This window comes from Chlorocebus sabaeus, chromosome 23, assembly GCF_047675955.1.
Source record: "Chlorocebus sabaeus isolate Y175 chromosome 23, mChlSab1.0.hap1, whole genome shotgun sequence".
NCBI lineage: Eukaryota > Metazoa > Chordata > Mammalia > Primates > Cercopithecidae > Chlorocebus > Chlorocebus sabaeus.
The window spans coordinates 47,817,576-47,839,220 of NC_132926.1; the positions used below are offsets into that span (position 1 = coordinate 47,817,576).

The window sequence follows — 21,645 nt, forward strand, 5'->3', positions numbered from 1 at the left end:
ACTCGCTAGGCTGAGGCAGGAGAATTGCTTGACCCTGGGAGGTGGAGGTTGCAGTGAGCCGAGATCGCGCCACTGCACTCCAGGCTGGGCGACGGAGCAAGAGTCTGTCTCAAAAAAAATAAAAAATAAAAAATAGTTACACAATTTTAAAACAACATTTGAGTAAACCCAGCATCATTTTTGAGATACTCTAAGATATTTCTTGGCCTACTTGTGTGTGCTGCTTAAACTGAAACAAGCCCTAGTATTCTCTGAAGTAGCATGTGTTCAATAGATATCCAATAATTTCAAGTTAGGTTGAATGACCTTTTACCATCCACTTGGGGACTCCTCTTGCCTATATGGTATCTATGCATATTAGAAAAGGTGCTTCTTCATCCTGGAGATGCGGCCCCACAGTAAGGCACAGGTGTGGCAAGTGGAGCTGGATTCCTCTCAGCTCATCTCCTTGGCTATTCATGGCACAGTATGTACAACTGTAGGATATGGCCCTGTAAACAAACTCCACCCTTTCTCTCTTCCACCAGGCTTCCACTGTTTGCAACATCTTTCCTGGCTGGTGGAAGAAAGGCTCAATGGATGGTCCTAATCTCCAATGGGGCAACAATATTGCCCACCCCACAGGCTCTTTTGGAACTTTGCTACTCTAAAGGTAGAGTCTGATTCCACTCTCTTTGAGTCTGGGGAAGCTTGTGACTTGTACCCAACAGAAGAGCAAAACTAACACTCTGTGATTTCTGAGGTTAGGTTATAAAAAGTGATAAAGCAGCCAGGCATGGTGGCTCACACCTGTAATCCCAGCACTTTGGGAGGTCGAGGTGGGTGGATCACCTGAGGTCAGGAGTTCAAGACCAGCCTGGCCAACATGGTGAAACCCTGTCTCTACTAAAAATACACAAAATTAGCTGGGTGTGATGGTGCATGCCTGTAATCCCAGCTACTCGGGAGGCTGAGGCAGGAGAATCGCTTGAACCCGGGAGGCGGAGGTGGCAGTGAGTCAAGATGGCGCCACTGCACTCCAGTCTGGGTGACAGAGTGAGACTCCATCTCAAAAAGAAAAGTGACACAGCATCCACCTTGTGACTAGAACACTTGCATTTGTAGCCCTAAGCTGCCATGTAAGAGGTTTAACTTGCCATTCTGTGATAAAGCCAAGGCACAGAGAGAGGCCATGTGTAGGTGCTGTGGTCAGCAGTCCTAGTTTTTGAATGCATCAGGCCCAGCTACTGACACGTGAGTAAACAGTGAGCCAAGATGGCGCCACTGCACTCCAGTCTGGGTGACAGAGTCTTCCCAGCTGAGTCCCCAGACAGCTTGGAGCTGAGAGAAGCCATCCCCAGTTGTGCCCTTTCTGAATTCCTGACCCATAGACTCTGTAAGCACAATAAATTGGTTGTTATTTTATGCCACTGAGTTTGGGGTGGCTTGCTACACAGCAATAATAACTAAAAGACCCATTATCTTCAACAACACCAAAAAGTAGGGCTATAAAAAAAGGAGGAATTGTTATAAATTAAGGCCAGGCACAGTGGTTCATGCCTGTAATCTCTAGAACTTTGGGAGGCCAAGGTGGAATGATCACTTCAAGTCAAGAGTTCAAGGCCAACCTGGACAACACAGTAAGATCCTGTCTCCAGAAAAGATGAAATAAAAAAATACCTGGGCATGGGAGTATGTTCCTTAGTCCCGGCTACTAGAGAAGCTGAGGTGGGAAGATCGCTTGAGCCCAAGAGTTTGAGGCTACTGTGAGCTATAATTGTGCCACTATACTTTAGCCTGGGCAACAGGGAGAGATCCTCTCTCAAAAACAAAAACAAAACAAACAACAAAAATGATACATACACACACATATATACATGCCCACATATATATACACACACACACATATACATATGTACGTTATAAACTAAAAAAGACATGAGAGATACAACAAATGCAAATGATATTGTTTTGCTCCTGATTAGAATAAACTATTACAGAATGACATTTAGGAAAATCAGGGCAATTTGATTTCTGGCTGGATATCAGTTAACATTAGGAATTATTTTTAATTGTTTTATATGTGACATAGTGGTTATTGAAAAACGTCCTTATTTATCACAGAATTTATAGTATTTAAATATGAAGATAACCATGATTTACTTTAAAATTTGCTTTAAAATGATGATGGGGGGGTGGGGTATAGATAAAACAAGACTGCCATATACTGTTAATCGTTGAGGCCAAGCAATAGGTAATAGGTGTTTATTATATTATTATCTCTACTTTTGTGAGTATTGGAAATTTCCCATAAGAAAAAATTTAACAAAAGAGATGAGGGGAGGACTTACTTCTCTATCCCATTCTTCCAAGCTGTAGTTACATACTAACAGGGGCCAATGGTTTAAAGAGATTCCCTTCTTCTGAACATGCCTCTATGCATGCCTGGGGGCTTCTAAGACCCAGGATTCTACCCCAATATGGGGGATTTCATGCATGGAAACAGACTAGCAGAGGAAGTCATATTCTTAGGAAAATGTTTTGGGCACTCTTCAAATCTTTGGTGACTAGAAATCCACTTGAAAACAGAATTCCCTTCCCTGACAGTACCTAATCCAGTGTTAGGTACACAGGGCGGGGAGAGGGGGAAATGGATTTGAATTAAGAAACCTGATTAATTCAGAATTAATGCACCAGCTTCCTCTGAAGATTAGGCAGTATTCAATTTTCAGCCTTTCAGAAATATATCCGTCAGCATAAAGACAGGCGAATGGGCTGCATGTTGCTATGCAGACGACACAGTTTGGAAGGGCCTTCTGTTTGCTTATGGATTCGCTCTCCCTTGAAGAAAAACTATTAACTCATGCTGCAGCCTGCTGCTCTCTGCTTAGTGTTGGCTATGTCACCGAGCCCAAAATAGAAAGTTCTTTTACTGCAGAGAGGGAAGGAGGTTTAAATTTATCAATTCAAATAACAAAGGATAGAATTATACTGGCTTTTCTCGGGTGGGGAGTAGGGGGAGATAATGCCTATTTCATTAGAAGAAAAAGTGATCTGACACTGGCAGGGGCTGGGACCAGAAGACAAGCTTGCACTGTGGTGATTAGACTTGTTTCCCATCCTGGCTCCCCTCACTCCCTCCTTCCAACAGTGTCACCTCTTTTAGGACATGGGAAAGCATCTGAGCCACTGGGTAATCAGTTCCAGAAATATCACTGAAATTATCAGACTGGGAACGATTCTCTGAACCAAATCCCTTCTTGCTCAGTTTTCGAAACAGTTAGTACCTTACCACAAAGTTGAACAGCAGGGAGATGTTATCTTTCTCCTATCAAATGGTCAAAAATCTTTTAAAGACTCCCAGTGTTGGAAGGAGTTTGGGGCTACGGGCATTCTCCTACATTGCTGGAGGAGAGGCAAACTGATCTAACCACCTGGAAAGCAACCCGACAACATAGATCCCAAACCATGGAAACATCAATACCAGAGGATATGGATCCAGGGGCTCTCTCATCCATGGCTGGGGGAAGCGTCAATTGATTGTCTAGAGAAATGCTTGCACGAGTACAACAGGAGATATTGACAATAATGTTCATAACAGCAGCATGTGCAAGAACAAAATCCTAGAAACAATGCAATTGCCCATCAGTAAGAGGGTAGATGATAAAATGTGGTATATTTATGTATTGGATTATTTTATATCAGTCAAAATGAATGAACTACAGTGAAATGCAAGGATATAGACGGATTTTAGCAAAATATCAAGTGAAAAATCCTGAAAGATTACATACAACATAATATCCTTTTTTATGAACCTCAGAACAATTTAAAAACTATTCTTTAGGAATATGTACAGATATTGGCCAGGCGCGGTGGCTCATGCCTGTAATCCCAGCACTTTGGGAGGCCGAGGTGGGCCAGAGGTCAGGAGTTCGAGACCAGCCTAGGCAATATGGTGAAACTCCATCTCTACTAAATAGGTGTTTATTATATTATTATCTCTACTTTTGTGAGTATTGGAAATTTCCCATAAGAAAAAATTTAACAAAAGAGATGAGGGGAGGACTTACTTCTCTATCCCATTCTTCCAAGCTGTAGTTACATACTAACAGGGGCCAATGGTTTCAGGGCTCAGTGGCTCAAGCCTGTAATCCCAGCACTTTGGGTGGCCAGGGCAGGCGGATCACAAAGTCAGGAGTTCGAGACCAGCCTGGCCAGTATGGTGAAACCCCATCTCTACTAAAAATACAAAAATTAGCCAGGTATGTTGGTGCGCGCCTGTAGTCCCAGCTACTCAGGAGGCTGGGACAGGAGAATCGCTTGAACTGGGAGGTGGAGGTTTCAGTGAGCTGAGATTGTGCCACTGTACTCCAGCCTGGGTGACAGAGCGAGGCTCTGTCTCAAAATAAAACAAACAAATAAATAAATAAATATTAAAAAAAATAAAAACACAAAAGTTACCCAGATGTGGTGGGACGTGGCTATAATCCCAGCTACTGGGAAGGCTGAGGCAGGAACCCAGGAGGCAGAGGTTGCAGTGAGCCAAGATCACGCCATTGCACTCCAGTCTGGACATTAGAGTGAGACATTGTCTCAAAAAAAGAAAAAAAAAAAAAGAAGGAATATATACAGATATAATAAAACCATATAAAAAGGAAAGCAAGGAAATGAGCACAGGATTCAGGATGGTTGTCTGGGGTGGGGAGCAAGGAGATGGGGCAGTGGGGGCAGGAGGAGCTATGGTTGGATATCAGTTTTGTCAAGGTGCTAGCTTTTGTTTGGGGTTATAAATTCACAGGTACTGATTACATTATTAAACAAATGAATTTACCACTAAATTAACAAAACCAGGCCATCTATATACCAGTTATGAGAGTGGACCATGAACCAAGCATTCTGGTTAGTCTAATTCTGTATACCTGACATTAAAAAAACAAAAACAGGGTATAGCTTTTTGTATAGTCAGTCAATTCACTTCTAAGCATTTATCTTAAGGAAATAAGCAGAGATGCATACAAAAATGTATGAACAAGAACATTTACCACAGTATTTATAAATATAAAAATAGGAAATAATCTAAATAATCTAATACCAAACTAATAGATTAGTTATATAAATTGGGTTATATCAATGTGCTAGAAAACTAGGTAGTCTCTAAAAATATTATTTTCTAATAGTATCTAAGTATATGGGAAAATGCTCATAATATGTCAGTTGAATGACACAGTACACATTATGAACCCAGCTTTTTATTTTCCCTAAGTATGTATATGCACCAAAAAAGCTGGGAAGGAAGGGCTGGGCACAGTGGCTCACATCTGTATTCCTAGCATTTGGGAGGCTGAGGTGGAGGATCGCTTGAGCCCAGGAGTTTGAGACCAGCCTGGATAACATAGTGAGACCTCATCTCTACAAAAAATGCAAAAATTAACTAGGCGCGGTGGTGAGCGCCTGTGGTCCCAGCTACTCAGGAGGCAGAGGTGGGAGGATCAGTTGAACCCAGGAGGTCAAGGCTGCAGTGAGCTATGAACATGCCATTGCGCTCCAGCCTGGGCTACAGAGCAAGACCATGCTTCAAAACAAACAAACAAAAAACAAAAACAAAAAAAACCCAGCTGGTATGGCGGTAGCTCACACCTGTAATCCCAGCACTTTGGGAGACTGAGGTGGGTGGATCACTAGAGGTCAGGAGTTTGAGACCAGCCTGGCCAACGTGGTAAAGCCCCACTTCCACAAAAAAAAAAAAAAAAAAAAAAAAAAAAAAAAAAAATTAGCCAGGCGTGGTGATCTGTGCCTGTAATCTCAGGGAGGCTGAGGCAGGAGAATCACTTGAAACCCAGAGGCAGAGGCTGCAGTGAGCCGAGATTGCACCACTACACTCCAGCCTGGGCGACAGAGAGAGACTCTGTCTCAAAAACAAGAGAGAGAGACAAAAAAGCAAGAAGAAATAAAGCTGGGAATACTGTATGTCAAAATGATAATAGCACTTATCTCTGTATGTTATGATTGTTTCTTCCTTCCTTAAACTTGCAGTAGTTCACAAATTTGCTATAGTGAAGATTAATTGTTTTTTCTTGTTGAAGATGTTTTGTTGTTGTTGTTGTTTTCGTATTTTTTTTTAGTAGAGACCGGGTTTCACCACGTTGGCCAGGCTGGTCTCGAACTCCTGATCCCAAGTGATCTGCCCACCTAGGCCTCCCAAAGTGCTGGAATTACAGGTGTGAACCACCATACCCAGCCGTGAAGGTTTTTTTAATAACCAAAAATAATCATATTATAAAAATAGATATTAGTAACGACTAATGTAGATAGCGTACTTATCATATGCTAATAATTTTACAGAGATTAATTTAGTTAAAGCTTAAAATAATCCTATGAGGATACTGCTATTATGATCCCCATGTTACAGAAGAAGATATTAAGATTTAAAGGGATAAACAGCTTGCATGAGGACACGGATGATAAGAAATGGTGCCCTCTAGAATCTGCTTCTAGAGAGTTCTTCCAAGAGTACCCAATGGTAGAGTCTTGGTCTCTCAAACCCAGAGATGGCTACACTCAGATGATTTCTCCCAGAACAGTACTGGGAACTGAATGGCCTGAAGAGGAACCTGAAATTCACAAGAGAAAGAGGCCCCCTTGGGGTGCCTGAGCCAGAGCCAACACAAGGCAGCTAACCAGCGAATATAGAGAGGACAGACGTGGAGGAGCCCCAGTGCCCAAGCCCCTGAAGGTTTCTTTTTCTTTCTTTTTTTCTTTTTCTTTTTTTTTTTGTTTTCTTTTTTTTTGAGACAGAGTCTTGCTCTGTTGCCCAGGCTGGAGTGAAGTGGCGCTATCTCTGCTCACTGCAACCTCCACCTCCCAGGCTCAAGCAATCCTCTCACCTCAGCCTCCTGAGTAGCTGGGACTACAGTTGCCCACCACCACACCTGCCTAATTTTTGTATTTTTAGTAGAGATGGGGTTTTGCCATGTTGCTCAGGCTTGTCTTGAACTCCTGAGCTCAAGCTATCTGCTCACCTAAGCCTCCCAAAGTGCTGAGGTTACAGGCATGAGCCACCATGCCTGGCCCCTGCCAAGGTTTTCTTTTCTTTCTTTAAATGTTTATTTCTTGTACCCCTGAGGATTTCTGATGAGCCCTTGAGAGAATAGGAGATCTTACTGACTGGAGAATCAACTGGAGGGCAGAGATGTTTTACTCATGGCTCTGACCAGCCCTGGCTCCCACCAGACATTGCAGGACTGGCTTCTAGAGCCTTCGATGCAGAGGAGGAGAGACCTCTATGGATGGGACAGAGCCAAGGTCTTAGCTTTGGTCTCTTCTCATCACTCATACTTTAAATATAAGCTCTAATGTCATCAAGCCACCAGAGATAAAATGCCTTTCTCAAGCTAAGCAGACAGGATCTGGTATCCAATTTGGACAAGATAGTGGAAAACAGACTCAGGGGGAAAAAATCTCTTGGCCTCAGCACCAGCACACGGGAGTTGAATCTGACACCTTAACATTGTACAATAAACAAATATAGGCATGGTTTCCTATGTTTTCTTCAAAACATCTAGAATAGATCTGATTAGAGGGAATGATTTTAACAATTAATTCTTCTCTCCTCAGCTGAAAAATTCTGGATTATCCTCCAAGATGTAACTAAACCATCAGCTTCTGTGGAAATACTTCCCCAGCTTCCCCAAGCAACAAGGCCATCCCTTTTCTGTGCATATTTAATAAATAATTTGTTTGCCTGTTGGACTGTGTGTCTCCCCTCAGCACAAGCTCGGTGAACTGTGTAGTATGCAACTTCAGGCTTCCCCTCCTTTCCCAGCACCCCTCTCTACCACCTCTCCACCACCTCTCCCTCACATGCATTCCTATGCCTGCCGTGGGGTAATTGCTAATTAAATGTTGATTGCTGAAATAGAGAGCTATGGAGGCTCAGGAATGGTCTTCTAGATTTCCCAGAGCTGGGACTCAAACCCCTTTTTGGATCTCTGATGCCTGAGATAATCTGATGAAAGCTAAGAACTTTTCCCCAGAAAAAAAAGCACAGGCAAAAGAAAATTCCCAATTGTACAGACTAAATAGCCATACTAACACATATACAATTGTGTGCATGTAAAACTGGGGAAATCTGGATAAGATAGGTGAATTGAATCAATATCAGTTTCCAAGTTGCGATATGGTACTATAATACCGCAAGATGTTACCACTGAGAAACTGGGATCTCTCTGTATTATTTCTTATAAATGTATGTGAATCTAAAATTTGTAAGGCCGGGCGTGGTGGCTAACACCTATAATCTCAGTACTCTGGGAGGCCGAGGTGGGCAGATCACCAGAGGTCAGGAGTTCAAGACCAGCCTGGACAAGATGGTGAAACCCTGTCTCTACTACAAATATAAAAATTAGCTGGGCGTGGTGGTGTGCACCTGTAATCCCAGCTACTCGGGAGGCTGAGGTGGAGGAATCGCTTGAACCCAGGAGACAGAGGTTGCAGTGAGCCGAGATTGCACAACTGCACTCCAGCCTGAGTGACAACAGCAAAACTCTGTCTCAAATAGATAAATAAATAAAATCTCGGCCGGGCCCAGTGGCTCACACCTGTAATCCCAGCACTTTGGGAGGCCAAGGCAGGTGGATCACCTGAGGTCAGGAGTTAGAGACCAGCCTGGCTAACATAGTGGAAACCCTGTCTCTACTAAAAATAAAAAAATTTGCAGGGTGTGATGTTGGATGCCTGTAATCCCAGCTACTTGGGAGGCTGAGGTGGGAGAATCGCTTCAACCTGCGAGGCGGAGGTTGCAGTGAGCCGAGATCACGCCACTGCATTCCAGCCTGGGCAACAAGAGCGAGACTCTGTCTCAAAAATAAGTAAGTAAATAAATAAATAAATAATTAATTAATCTCAATAAGAATTTCAATTAAAAAACACAAAATTCCCATACCTTATTTTTTGAGAGTTGATGGACCCCCCGCGCTGAACCTACCCATGAATCCTAAATTGAGAACTCTCTAATATAGTCCAATTTTTGCACTGTTGGATGGGGAAACTGATAGGAGAGGATGTGTTCAAAGTCATTCAGATTGATGGTGACGAGGCAGGATGAACCCAGCTCTCCTTATTCTACAACTGGTTGCTAAAAGGAAGAGAATGCTGTCCACATTGTGTTGTTTACTTGATTTAAAAAGGCAAGACAGGTCAGGCGCGGTGGTTCATGCCTGTAATCCCAGCACTTTGGGAGGCTGAGGTGGGTGGATCACGAGGTCAGGAGATCGAGACCATCCTGGCTAACACGGTGAAACCCCTTCTCTACTAAAAATACAAAAATAAATTAGCCGGACGTGGTGGCGGGCGCCTGTAGTCCCAGCTACTCGGGAGGCTGAGGCAGGAGAATGGTGTGAACCTGGGAGGCAGAGCTTGCAGTGAGCCGAGATCACACCACTGCACTCCAGCCTGGGAGACAGAGCGAGACTCCCTCTCATGGAAAAAAAAAAAAAAAAAAAAAAAAAAAGGCAAGACAAACCAATGTAACAGGGCAACTGAGATTCCCTGATGTGCACAGAGAACACTGAGTCTAGATAAGGCAATTTATTATTATTATTATTATTTTTAAACGAAATCTCACTCTGTTGTTCAAGCTGGAGTGCAGCAGCACAATCTCGGCCCACTGCAACCTCCACCTCCAAGATTCAAGCAATTCTCCTGCCTCAGCCTCCCAAGTAGCTGGGACTACAGGCATGCACAACCATGCCCAGCTAATTTTTTTGTATATTTAGTGGAGATGGGGGTTTCACTATGTTGGCCAAGCTGGTCTTGAACTCCTGACTTTGTGATCTACCCGCCTCGGCCTCCCGAAGTGCTGGGATTACAGACAAGAGCCACCGCGCCCAGCAGCAATTTGTTTTTAGGATTTTTTTTTTTCATTGCTTCCTAGACTGTCTGTGCTCAGCCTGTGGTGGACTGTGAATGATCTCATTCACAAACAGGTGGCTTGGAAAGGTGTAGGTCAGGGACCAGCAGCCTTTTTGATTCTGAGTACCAAAAGAGGAACCAAATAATGCCTATGAGTCATCTCAGCAGACTGGACATGTTGGGGAATAGGAGGGAAAGAAGGAGAGGAAAAAGAAAGCGGGTACATTAGGAGAAAAGAGGGCAAACGAGGATGGTATGGAGAGAAGAGAGTGGAAGAGAGAACAAGTGTATTTAGGGAGTAGAGGGCTTATGTGGTGGGGCTGGGCCACAGGCTGCTCACCAAGTCAGAACCTGTAAGAACATGAATTATCTGCTCTGTCCTTGGAGATTGCTAGGCATTGGAATTGTCAGGTGGTCAAAGGTCAAGATCTTTCTTTAATGAAAATCACTGTGATCTGATGCTAAAGCCTCTCCAGTAGTTAAGAGTTTGGTACTTCTCCTGAGCTAAAGCCAGACTGAGTTTGTATCCCAGCTCCTTTGTTTACTATTTTACCTTAGACAAGTTACTTAATCCCTCTGTGCCTCAGTTCCATCATCTGTAAAAGGAGGATAATAATAGTACCTACCTCATAAGTTGTGAAGTGTAAATGTATTAATACGTGGAAAACATGACCTGGCGGGGTGGCTCACGCCTGTAATTCCAGCACTGTGAGAGGCCGAGGTGGGCGGATCACTTGAAGTCAGGAGTTCGAGACCAGCCTGGCCAAGATAGTGAAATCCTGTCTCTACTAAAAATACAAAAATTAGCCAGGCATGGTGGTGCACTCCTGTAATCCCAGCTACTCAGGAGGCTGAGGCATGAGAATCATTTGAACCTGGGAGGCAGAGGTTGCAGTGAGCTGAGATCACACCACTGCACTCTAGCCTGGGCAATAAGAGCGAGACTCTGTCTCAAAAAAAAAAAAAAAAAAAGAAAAAAAGAAAAGGAAGAATACATGGAAAACACTTAGAAGAGTTTTTACATATAGTAAGTGCTTAATAAATGCTGGCCCTTATTATTGTTACCCCTTGACAGAGGCTCATTTCCTCTGGCCTGTTCCTGCAAAGACGGAGACAACTGATTAGCCATCCTTCCTCTAAGAACTAACCATCAACTTATAGATGCTAAATCATCCATCAGTTTCTCTTTTCTGAATATACTATCTGTTCCTTCTTTTGTCTGGGGACCCGACTCCATTACTATCTTCCAGAATCACAATTTAAACATGAGCATAGAAGTGCTTAGTAATGGAGGGGTCTTCCTGTTTGGTGTTCCCTCTATTGGCCAGAGAACAAACACTCCTATGAGAGGAGAGTTTCTTTTCTTTCCATCAGACAGGAGAGCAGTATGGACCTATGTTTCTATCTTTGCAAATGAATTTCATAGCACCAATTAGATACCTCTGTGCTTGGAAATTCACCTGCTTTGGTGAATCTAATTTTAAATTTTGTCAGGAATCAAGGTAGAATACTGGTAAACTGCTTAATCTGGAAAATAAAGAACAAAATATAAACAGATTTCCCCTCTGGCTCCCTGCAAAGCATCTCTCTCCTCCACAGTGTTTCTGTAAGTCTCTAGGGAACAACTCACCAACAAGTCCTCCTCACCAACAAGTCCTCCTCCATTCACACCGCTCTGCCCTGATACCAGGTGTCTGTGCTGTCCCACCAGTCTCTAAGAGTCTCCTGCTAATCTACTAAGTACTCTTGACCAAGAGAGACGTAGAGTCACCACCAGAGAAGACTTTTCAGAGTTTTCTCTGAAAAGTGGGGCCTGAACTGACCTTAAATGACAGGTAAGGTTCATATAGATACCGGGGGGAATCCAGGGATCCAGGGCAGGATGAGCAAAGGGTGAAAGAAGGAATGGAGTTGGATGAGTACAGAATTGGTTTGGGGAGGTGGCCAGCTAAGCTGAGGAGAGATAGAAGTGAGAGAGAAGGCAGGAGAAGAGGCCATGTGAGAAGGCCATAGGAGAGCTCAGACTTCTTTCCATAAGAAAGTGAGGGCCCTGGAATAACACTGCAGGGGATAGTGGAATACTTGGCAGAACTATTGGCTATATTGGCTACATGTTGTTTGGTTCTTTGGGCCTGTGATTCTCCCAAGAGATGCCTTGTCATGTTTATTCATGTATCTAACATTTTCTTTTTTTCTGAGCTGCAGTCTCGCTCTGTCATCCAGGCTGGAGTGCAGTGGTGTAATCTCGGCTCACTGCAACCTCTGCCTCCTGGATCCAAGCGAGTCTCCTGCCTCAGCCTCCTGAGTAGTTGGGATTACAGGCATGTGCCACCACGCCTGACTAATTTTTGTATTTTTAGGAGAGACGGGGGTTTCACCATGTTGGTCAGGCTAGTCTTGAACTCCTGACCTCATGATCTGCCTGCCTTGGCCTCCCAACATGCTGGTATTTTTCTTTGTTTCTTTTTTCTTTTTTCTTTTAGTCAGAGTCTCACTCTGTCAAAAGGCTGGCTGGAGTGCAATGGCGCGATCTTGGCTCACTGCAACCTCCGCATCCCGGGGTCAAGTGATTTTCCTGCCTCAGCCTCCTGAGTAGCTGGGATTATAGGCATGTGCCACCAAGTACAGTTAATTTTTGTATTTTCAGTAGAGATGGGGTTTCACCATATTGGCTAGGCTGGTCTTGAACTCCTGACCTCATGATCTGCCCGCCTCAGCCTTCCAAAGTGCTGGGATTACAGGTGTGAACCACCACGCCTAGCCCCCCCGCCTTTTTTTTTTTTTTTTTTTTTTTTGAGATGGAGTCTTGCTCTGTCACCCAGACTAGAGTGCAGTGGCATGATTTTGGCTCACTGTAACCTCTGCCTCCTGGGTTCAAGCCATTCTCCTGCCTCAGCCTCCTGAGTAGCTGGGGTTACAGGTGCCCACCACCACACCCAGCTAATTTTTGTATTTTTAATAGAGATGAGATTTCACCATGTTGGCCAGGCTCGTCTCAAACTTCTGAGCTCAGGTGATCCACCTGCCTTGGCCTCCTAAAGTGTTGGGACTGCAAGTGCGAGTCACCATGCCCGGCCATTTTCTTTCATAATTATAAAAGCATTATGTATTCATTACAGAAAAATCAAGTTAGCAAAAAGAAGAAACAAAAAACAATCCTACTCACTGGAAGTAACCACCATTAATACTTCACTGTGTGGCTTTCTGAAGTTTCTTATAAACATATATTTACAACATATGTTAATGAAATTGGGGTTATATCACACATACTGTTTTATAAGGTATTTTTAATACTTAATATGTTATGAATAATATTATATATCAAACATACTTCCATGATACAGTTTTTCATAGCTACAGAGTTGGTGACAGTATTATTAAGGTTTTCTCAACCTTCTGGAGTGATGAACTTTGCCTACCATTTCAGAGTTTTTTTTTTTTTTTCCTGTAACAGAAAAATGTCTCCTTTTGTAACTGAGAATACTATCCAGGCATCACGGGCATTACCAGGGGACATGGTCATTTCTCTCTTTTTTCTTTAGCCAGACAGTAGAAGCTGGGGGAAAGGGCAGTATATCTGTGGCAAAGTTCCTGGTCACAAAATTTTGGCTACATTTATAAAATTCTAATTCCAGGTGAAAGGGGAATATAAACTTAATTTTTCTGAAAACTACAAAGAACAGAGACAGATGCCAATGAGTTGCAGGCATCATTGTGTAAACTGAGTGCAGAAATCATCTGGTAGCTGGGCAGGTGTCGTTGGTCAGAGCATGGCAGGTTTTCCATGGCCAAAGCCACTGAAATTTTGACTGCTCAGGACTTCATTTTGGGGCTTCTGCGGCATAAAAGGCCTTGGTACAAAGAGCATGTTATCCTTTTCAACTATGGTACCCTTTTCAGATGTAAGATTCTGAGTTGACAGGAGCATGAGACCGATTGTATTAATTCTTGGATTTAGTCCTAAGTAACTTTTTCTCTGTATAGCAAGTCTGAATGGATGGCAAGGCAAGAGAGGAGTTGTTCTGTTTATTCCATCTCTACCTCTCCTTGAATTTCTTCCCCCCATCCCCACTTCATCAAATGGCTTTGTGTTTACATGATGTTTTTATTTTATTTATTTATTTATTTTGAGACAGAGTGTCACTCTGTCCCCCAGGCTGGAGTGCAGTGACATGATCTTGGCTCACTGCAACCTCTGCCTCCCAGGTTCCAGCAATTCTCCTGCCTCAGCCTCCCGAGTAGCTGGGGATTACAGGCACCCACCATGACGCCTGGCTAATTTTTATATTTTTAGTGGAGACACGGTTTCACCATGTTGGCCAGGCTAGTCTTGAACTCCTGACCTTCAGTGATCCACCCACCTCGGCCTCCCAAAGTGCTGGGATTACAGGCCACTGGGCCCAGCCTACATGATATTTTTGATACCTCTATTTCTGTTTCCAAACACCACGATGTATTTCACTGCAGATATGAGGGACTCCAACTGGCATTAGAGGATATGTATTTAAAATCTGAGCCCACTTAGAAATTATAATAAAAATAATATCTACCACTTATTGTACATTAATTAATACTATTTTGGTGTTATATATTTATTTATTTTTGAGACAGAGTCCTGCTCTTTCACCTAGGCTAGAGTGCAGTGGCACAATATTGGCTCACTGCAGCCTCCGCCTCCCCGGTTCAAGCTATTCTCTTGTCTCAGCCTCCTGAGTAACTGGGATTACAGGCACACACCACCACACCCAGCTAATTTTTTTGTAGTTTTAGTAGAGATGGTGGTTTCGCCAGGTTGGCCAGGCTGGTCTCGAACTTCTGATCTCAGGTGATCTACCTGCCTCAGCCTCCCAAAGTGCGGGGATTACAGACGTGAGCCATCGCACCCAGCCTGGTTTTATTTATTTATAATTTCATTTAATTCTCAGAATAACCTCATTATTTGTCTATTACTTTTATCCCCACTTTATAGACGAGAAAACCAAGACTCAGAAAAGTTAGGTAACTTTCCAAAGTTCACACATGTAGGCAAACCCAGTTCCATCTGACTCCAGAGTCGTTTCTGACACTGGTCTACTTTCTGTCTCAGTAAGTTTAGAAGTCAGGGAACTGGAAGGAACAACAACAAAATAAACCTGACTTAATGCCAAGATAATTGCTGACAAGATACATCTCATTCCTACTCCATGTTTAATGTCAATTTTTATATCTTGGGTAAGGGAGCCTGTTATAAAGCTATTTGCTCAAGGTTATCCTCCTCCTACCCCGCCCCCATCATCAGATGATTTTTATTTATAGCTATGCTTAAACATCATGGGCAACAATCAGACTTGCTGTATATTGAATTTGCCATCTGAGCAAAGATTCTTTCTCAAAGCATTTTTGCTTTATTTACTTTCTGGTGTTTGCCGATAAATTAAAAAGATAATTCTTTTTGGTTTGCTTTAAATTTTTTGTTCCAAACATTCTTCAGCTCTAGAATTTAGTCAGTGAGGTCAAATTAGTCAAGTCCAGATAAGTCACACTTAATTTTTCTTTTCATGTCCATTAGATATTTTGAGTTCTACAGAATACACAAACATTCTGGATTTCTTCTAAAGAAAAATATATCCTGATTTAGTTCTGTATTGTTTATGATCATGTATGCTTTACTTCACTGTCTGATGCTAAGAGCTTCCTAGAATTCATTCCTTAAGGAGTTAAGTCATGGCATTTAATTATTTGGCAGGATGTTTTAAGTACATATAATTACTATATCTTCCCTCCATTTTGTGATGGTGGTGAGCCAAGTAATCTGCATCAAGAGAAAATAAATAACACCTACATTAATGCTACCAACAAGGAGCTCACAGTACTTTGGAAAAACTCATTATAATTTTAGCATATAGTGGGTGTTCAATACTTCATCATCTACCAAACTAACATCACCACACCCTTTCCAGGTAAGAGAATCTAGGCAGGCCAAGTGTGGTGGCTCACGCCTGTAATCCCAGCACTTTGGGAGGCTGAGGCACGTGGATCACCTGAGGTCAGGAGTTTGAGAACAGCCTGGCCAACATGGTGAAACCCTGTCTCTACTAAAAACACAAAAATTAGCCAGGCATGGTGGTGGGCTCCTGTAATCCCAGCTACTTGGGAGGCTGAGGCAGGAGATTTGCTTGAACCTGGGAGGTAGAGATTGCAGTGAGCCGAGATTGTGCCACTGCACTCCAGCCTGGGCGACAGAGTGAGACTCCAGCAAAAAACAAAACAAAACAAAACAAAAAAAACAGACAATCTAGGCAAAGAGAAATTATGTTGATTCTGTTCCTTAAGTCAGACCTTGGAAGGTCAACTGCATGACTGTGGCTGAGACTTTGTACTTAGGAGTAAGCAGTTTTAAATCCTGACCACTATCTCGGGCAAGTCCCTTCTCTTTTCTGAGTGCGTGTCTGCTTCTTGCCCTATCAGACATTTCTCACATAGGTTCATGGCAATGGTAAAGAATAAGATTAGACAGCACACTGGGTACAGCTTTATAATCACGGGCATTAAGTGATGATTTTTTTTCCTTATTCATTCCACTTGGTCTTAACTCTTACCCTTTTATTGTTTGGGGATGTTAACTGCAAAGCAGGGACAGAATTTGGGCTAAAGTGTCTTTTTCCCAATCTGGTAAATTAAGTATGTGGTAAGACTTCTGGAAGAGTAGATCTGAGGTACTTTCTTTTGTGCACACTAATAGGAGGTGTGAAGGGAAAGCAGAATTGCAATTTCCAGCCTAGGGAGGCCAAGCCAGTCGGCCTCGCCAAACAGGTTGTCTTGGATAAAGAAGGATTTTCAGTCCTGCTATTGGCTGATGGGACCTCCAGTGCCTTCTTCAGCCTGTTGGTGGGGATGACGCCCTCAGAGTCGCAGATTGAGCACTCTCCTCCCAAGCATCGCTGAGCACTTGGGTGTGGAAGGGTTGCCTGATACTGAGGGTGGGGCGCCTGGAAGATAGGCGATCAGGTTCAGCTCTTGCCTTGCCCTTTATGGTTAAATGTTCTTTGGAAAGCTTCTATATCTCTCAAATCCTGGAGGCATTATGATCTTTCTTCTGCCTATCCTAAACCATCTTCAGCCAGTACTGTTGGGAGAATACAAGCTCCAGGGCAGGGTCCCTGGTCCGTCTGGATGACCCCTCTGGTTCTGGCACATAGCTGGCGTTCTATGGAACCAGGTATTTATCTAAAAGCAGGGACAGTGGAATGTGAAAACGTTTCGCAAACTCCAAAGCGATTCATAACCAGACAGAGGTCCAATCCTAGGGTATAGGAGCTCTCTTTTAAGCACGGATCACAGCCGCTTCTAACGCCACCGAGACGCGGTCAGGACAGTTGCATCCATCTTCTCTGGGCTTCCCCTCTTAAAAGTAGGCCAGGGCGCGCAGCGGTTGAGGGTTTCTCATTCCCAGGGGGGAATCAAACTTGGAGGAAAGCAACCACGGGCGAGGAGCTGGGCGCGTGGAAGCGAGCCGCGGTCCGAGGCTCAAAGAAAAGCCCAAACCTCGCCCCCGCCATCGCGCCGGACGAGACACCTAAGTCCGGGGACAGGTATGTGCCGGGGAAGTCAGATGCACTGCACGGCACTCCCCCGGTAGGTACACGCTCCTCCACCTACGAGTGACCTAATTACAAGGTGCCAGCCGCGCCCAGAGGTGGAGGTGGTTAATCCAAGCGGCCACTCGCTGCCCGTTCCTGCCCCCAAAGATGAGGGAAACCCACACGTTTACAGCGCCGCTGCACCCCGGATGAGCCATGGGGTCGCAATTCTCGTTTCCGTGATCGGGCTGCCAGGCCCCAGGTGAGGAGCTGAGTTCATCACCAGAGCAGCCTTCCCATGGGAACCAGTTCCAGGCCGCCAGTAGCCCCGGTTTCCACTCGGTCTGCGCCTGCGCGCGGTCCAAGTCCTCTCCTCTCAGGGTTTAGTGCTAAGGGATTAGTACAGTTCACCGCTGTGCGCACTGCGCATGCTCCAGCTCCATCCTTCCCTTCCCCCACCACCTCGCCCTCCGGGAGCCATGCCCAAAAAGTCAAGGCGCCTCAGTTACCAACCGGCTACGCCGCGCCTGCGCTTTGACCCCCAGTTTGCGCCCCAACTCCGGTCGTGCGGCCGCCCGGGGTGGGCTCTGCAGTTGCGCAGCTTGCTCCCTGGCCCTTTTCCCCTCCGCTCCCCGCCGCCTCCTGACGCCGGGCGTGACGTCACCACGCCCGGCGGCCGCCATTACAGAGAGCCGAGCTCTGGAGCTTCAGCGAGCGGAGGAGGAGGCGCAGCGGCCGACGGCCGAGTACTGCGGTGAGAGCCAGCGGGCCAGCGCCAGCCTCAAAAGCCGCCAGAAGTACAGGGGGAACCGGCGGCGGCGTGTGCGTGTGGCCCGTGTGCGGGCGGCGGCGCGGGAGCAGCGCGGAGCGGCAGCCGGCTGGGGCGGGTGGCATCATGGACGAGAAGGTGTTCACCAAGGAGCTGGACCAGTGGATCGAGCAGCTGAACGAGTGCAAGCAGCTGTCCGAGTCCCAGGTCAAGAGCCTCTGCGAGAAGGTGAGCTGTACTACGGCTGCGGACAGCTGTCGCGGGGCCAAGCCCGCCAAGGAAAAGGCGGCCGTGAGGAGGGTGCAACATGGCGGAGGCCTCCGGCCCGGGTCCCCCGAGCCTCCGAGACCGGCGCCCATCCCGGCCGGCGGCGGCTTCCGAGCGACCCGGCGCCCCCTGCCTCCCGCGCAGGGATTGGTTGTCGCCGCCACCGCCGCTTAAAATGGCGCCGTTCACCCGACTCCTGGGTTTTCGAGTCTCCCGGCCTTGGCGCCAGACGAGGTGGCAGGGGGAGCGGAGACCCTGTGGGTCAGTGTCGGGGACGGTTTTGAGGGTGAGCTGGCTTGGATTCTGCGGCTTGGGAATGGAGCCTGGGCCTCTACGGTGGGCTGAGTAAGAGTCTTTCCGCTTGTACCCAGGCCTAGTTAGGTCCAAAGCTGCCCAGAGGATCCCCCACAGGCAGTCTTGTTAGACCATATCCCAGAACATATCTAAAGGTCACACAACTTTAGTACCCCTTGGTGGCTTGTATTAAACTCACTAAGCGATCTTCTCCAGAAACCAAGGTAAGGGGTGTCTTTAAGAATTTAAAAATTATTCTCTTAACCTAATTTCTACGAAGGTCATGGTGGTAGGTATAAGATAGGAGTTTAACTTATTTTTCATAGTTGGAAGAAATCGGGAATTTGGTGAGTCATACTACATAAGGAGCTTTTGGATTGGAAATCAAGTGTCACTTGAATCTATGATTTATATGCTGACTCAAAGCCTTCTCTAAGCTTAACACACTTGGCATTTTGCCATTTATTTTTTAAAATGAACAACATAAAATGGAAGAGCGGTAAATTTTGTATCTTTGTTGCAAAAGTTACTTCATAGTATTTTGTGACTGCAGGTAGTAGTAGTAATAACTGTTGACTGAGATTGTATTCCAGACATTGTGCTTAGTGTTTAAATAATGTCTCACACTGAAAATAGAATGTTGTAGTCCACTTAACCCTAAACTTTATATTAGCTAATTCCGTTTTGTTTTCCCCTGGGGATTGGGGACACAGGTAGCTAATTTAGTTATTAGCTGTGTGTTGTATTTTTAAATTCTTGTAACTCAGTTTTCTAAAGTACACAAAATGCTGATCTCTGCTGTGAACATTTTAGCTTCCCTCTTCAAAATCAACTTTGCAGCATGTCGCTTTAGTACGGAATGGTGGAGTATCATATTAGCATTTTGTATTCGTGAAAAGAATCAGTGGAAAACTATTACCCTGATCTGTTTGTGGTTTGATGTGAAAATTAGGTTCATGAGTTTGATGTATATGTTTTCAAGACAGGCTTTTTTAGAAACCGTGTTGTGAACAATTGGAATTTAAGTAAGTCAAATTTAGATTTATTTCTCCCAAGCCTGAACAAAACTACTACTAGTGGATGAGGTGGTACATCATTTGTTGGAGATGGCTTTTAATGGTAGCGATGTATTAAATCTCCTGTTTCTTTACCCTCTCACATCAAATGAGGTTGGTGTTTATTTTGAAGATTTAAAATTGGCCTTTCAAAATGAATGTGTATTGCCAGGTCTTAATTTCTAGGTACTATACATGATGATCTTACCGATTTTTGGAACTCAGTGCATTATATGACTTTTAAGTCAATAGTTGGCCAGTTGACTAGTCTTTTGAAGAAAACATGGAAAGGAGGGAGGTAATGACGTAACTGAAAGACCGGACTGCGAGTTAGATTTGGACATGATTCCTTCCGCTCCTACTTGAGTAATTGGGACAGAGTTTGGGACAACCACTTAACTTGGTCCTTGTTTTCCTGTCTATAAAATGTGTTCTGAGATTATACTGTCAATTCGTTTTAAATTAGTGTGTTTAATATTGAACACCTATTGAATATCCAAGATTGCATACTCTTTTGAGGGAAATGAAAAGCAATGAAGAATAAGTATGCTTATTGTCAAGGAGTTATAAATCTAGTTTGAAAGAAAAGCATGGTATGAAAAGGTATGGGAGATGGAGCATGGAAGTAGAGGGTTTGTGCTGGAAACTGTTGTAGACGATAAGATATATCATACTGGATGCTAAAGTGGGGTGAGTGAAACTAGTGCATCTAATATTGCTTTCCACATCTTTGTAAAACTAAGATGTAGTGAGGTAAATCTCCATTGCTTGCTCTGCTTACGCAAATTTTAGTTCTGAGTGCCAAAAAAGATGGAAATAATATTTGAGAGTAGGTGTTTTATATAAAAGTTTCCATGGAATGGATCCGTTTTGGTGGATATCATTACACAACCTTCATACTGTTTATTACTGGTATTTCAACTTTGAGGATGATATTAAACTTCCAAACTAAATTAATTTGAAGACAGTTTTTTTGAGTATGTGGAATCCATGAACTGATATTTTTTGTACAAGTCTTTCTAATAAAACAAAAGCTGTCTTTCACTGTTAATGTTTGTGTGCCAATGGCATCTGTGGGTGAAAGCTACATATGTGCTCTTTGGTGTGATTGCCTTCTAAAGAGTAATTTTGAAAATTTGAGGGCTAATTTTTTTCATTAGTATATAATAATAGTATTTTTGAGAAAAAAGATACTTGTTTGATAATAGTTGATAATTTTCTCAATCATAAGAAGGAATGATAATGTCAAAGCCTTCCTTCTACCCACCTAAAGATGCCTGATTTGAAGGGGGAATATTTAAATAGTAAAGCTGTATACCATAAGAGGTCATTGTTATTAAAAAATCCTGAGGCCATTATTTTGTTATCCCATCGACAATTAACAGTGTTATGTGTTCAAAACTGAGAAAATCTAAGTATGCATTTATAGACAAGGGTGAACATGGTTTTTAAATTACTGACTAGCTAAGAAGAATTTTAAGATGTGATTAAGGTTTATATAAAAGTCAAGGTTGTAGTGTATCGTATATTTTGTCATATTGAGGATCATAATTTGTTGATAGTTTAATAATTTGGTGTGCAGTTTTGTCTCAGGCTCAGTTCTATAGTCAGCATTATATCAGTATGACTGGGCTGGTATGTTTCAATCTACAGATTGAAAGGACTGAATAGTATCAACTTGTTTTTGCATTGACTACAGTAAACTTTTATCATGTGACTTCAGCTTTGGTTTAGTGTTGGGTATGATTCTTGGCTTTGTGCTTAACAAACATGTGGAGAATGTTGTTTGATAGCCAGACTTTTTTTTTTTTTT

General features: G+C 43.8%; 1 protein-coding gene and 1 long non-coding RNA gene across 2 annotated transcripts in view; both read left to right on the plus strand.

The window, feature by feature from the left end:
- The first annotated feature begins 456 nt into the window (after positions 1 to 456).
- On the plus strand, positions 457 to 7,728 carry LOC119627567 (uncharacterized). The gene is made up of 2 exons (XR_005243763.2): positions 457 to 652; positions 7,594 to 7,728. It is a non-coding gene; the product is annotated as an uncharacterized lncRNA (long non-coding RNA).
- A 10,171-nt stretch (positions 7,729 to 17,899) lies between these two features.
- Positions 17,900 to 21,645, plus strand: part of PPP2CA (protein phosphatase 2 catalytic subunit alpha) — a 29,233-nt gene continuing 25,487 nt past the window's right edge. The window contains exon 1 of the mRNA XM_008014438.3: positions 17,900 to 18,444. Coding sequence (XP_008012629.1) covers positions 18,343 to 18,444 — 102 coding nt within the window. The 5' untranslated portion in view covers positions 17,900 to 18,342. The remainder of the gene's footprint in view (positions 18,445 to 21,645) is intronic.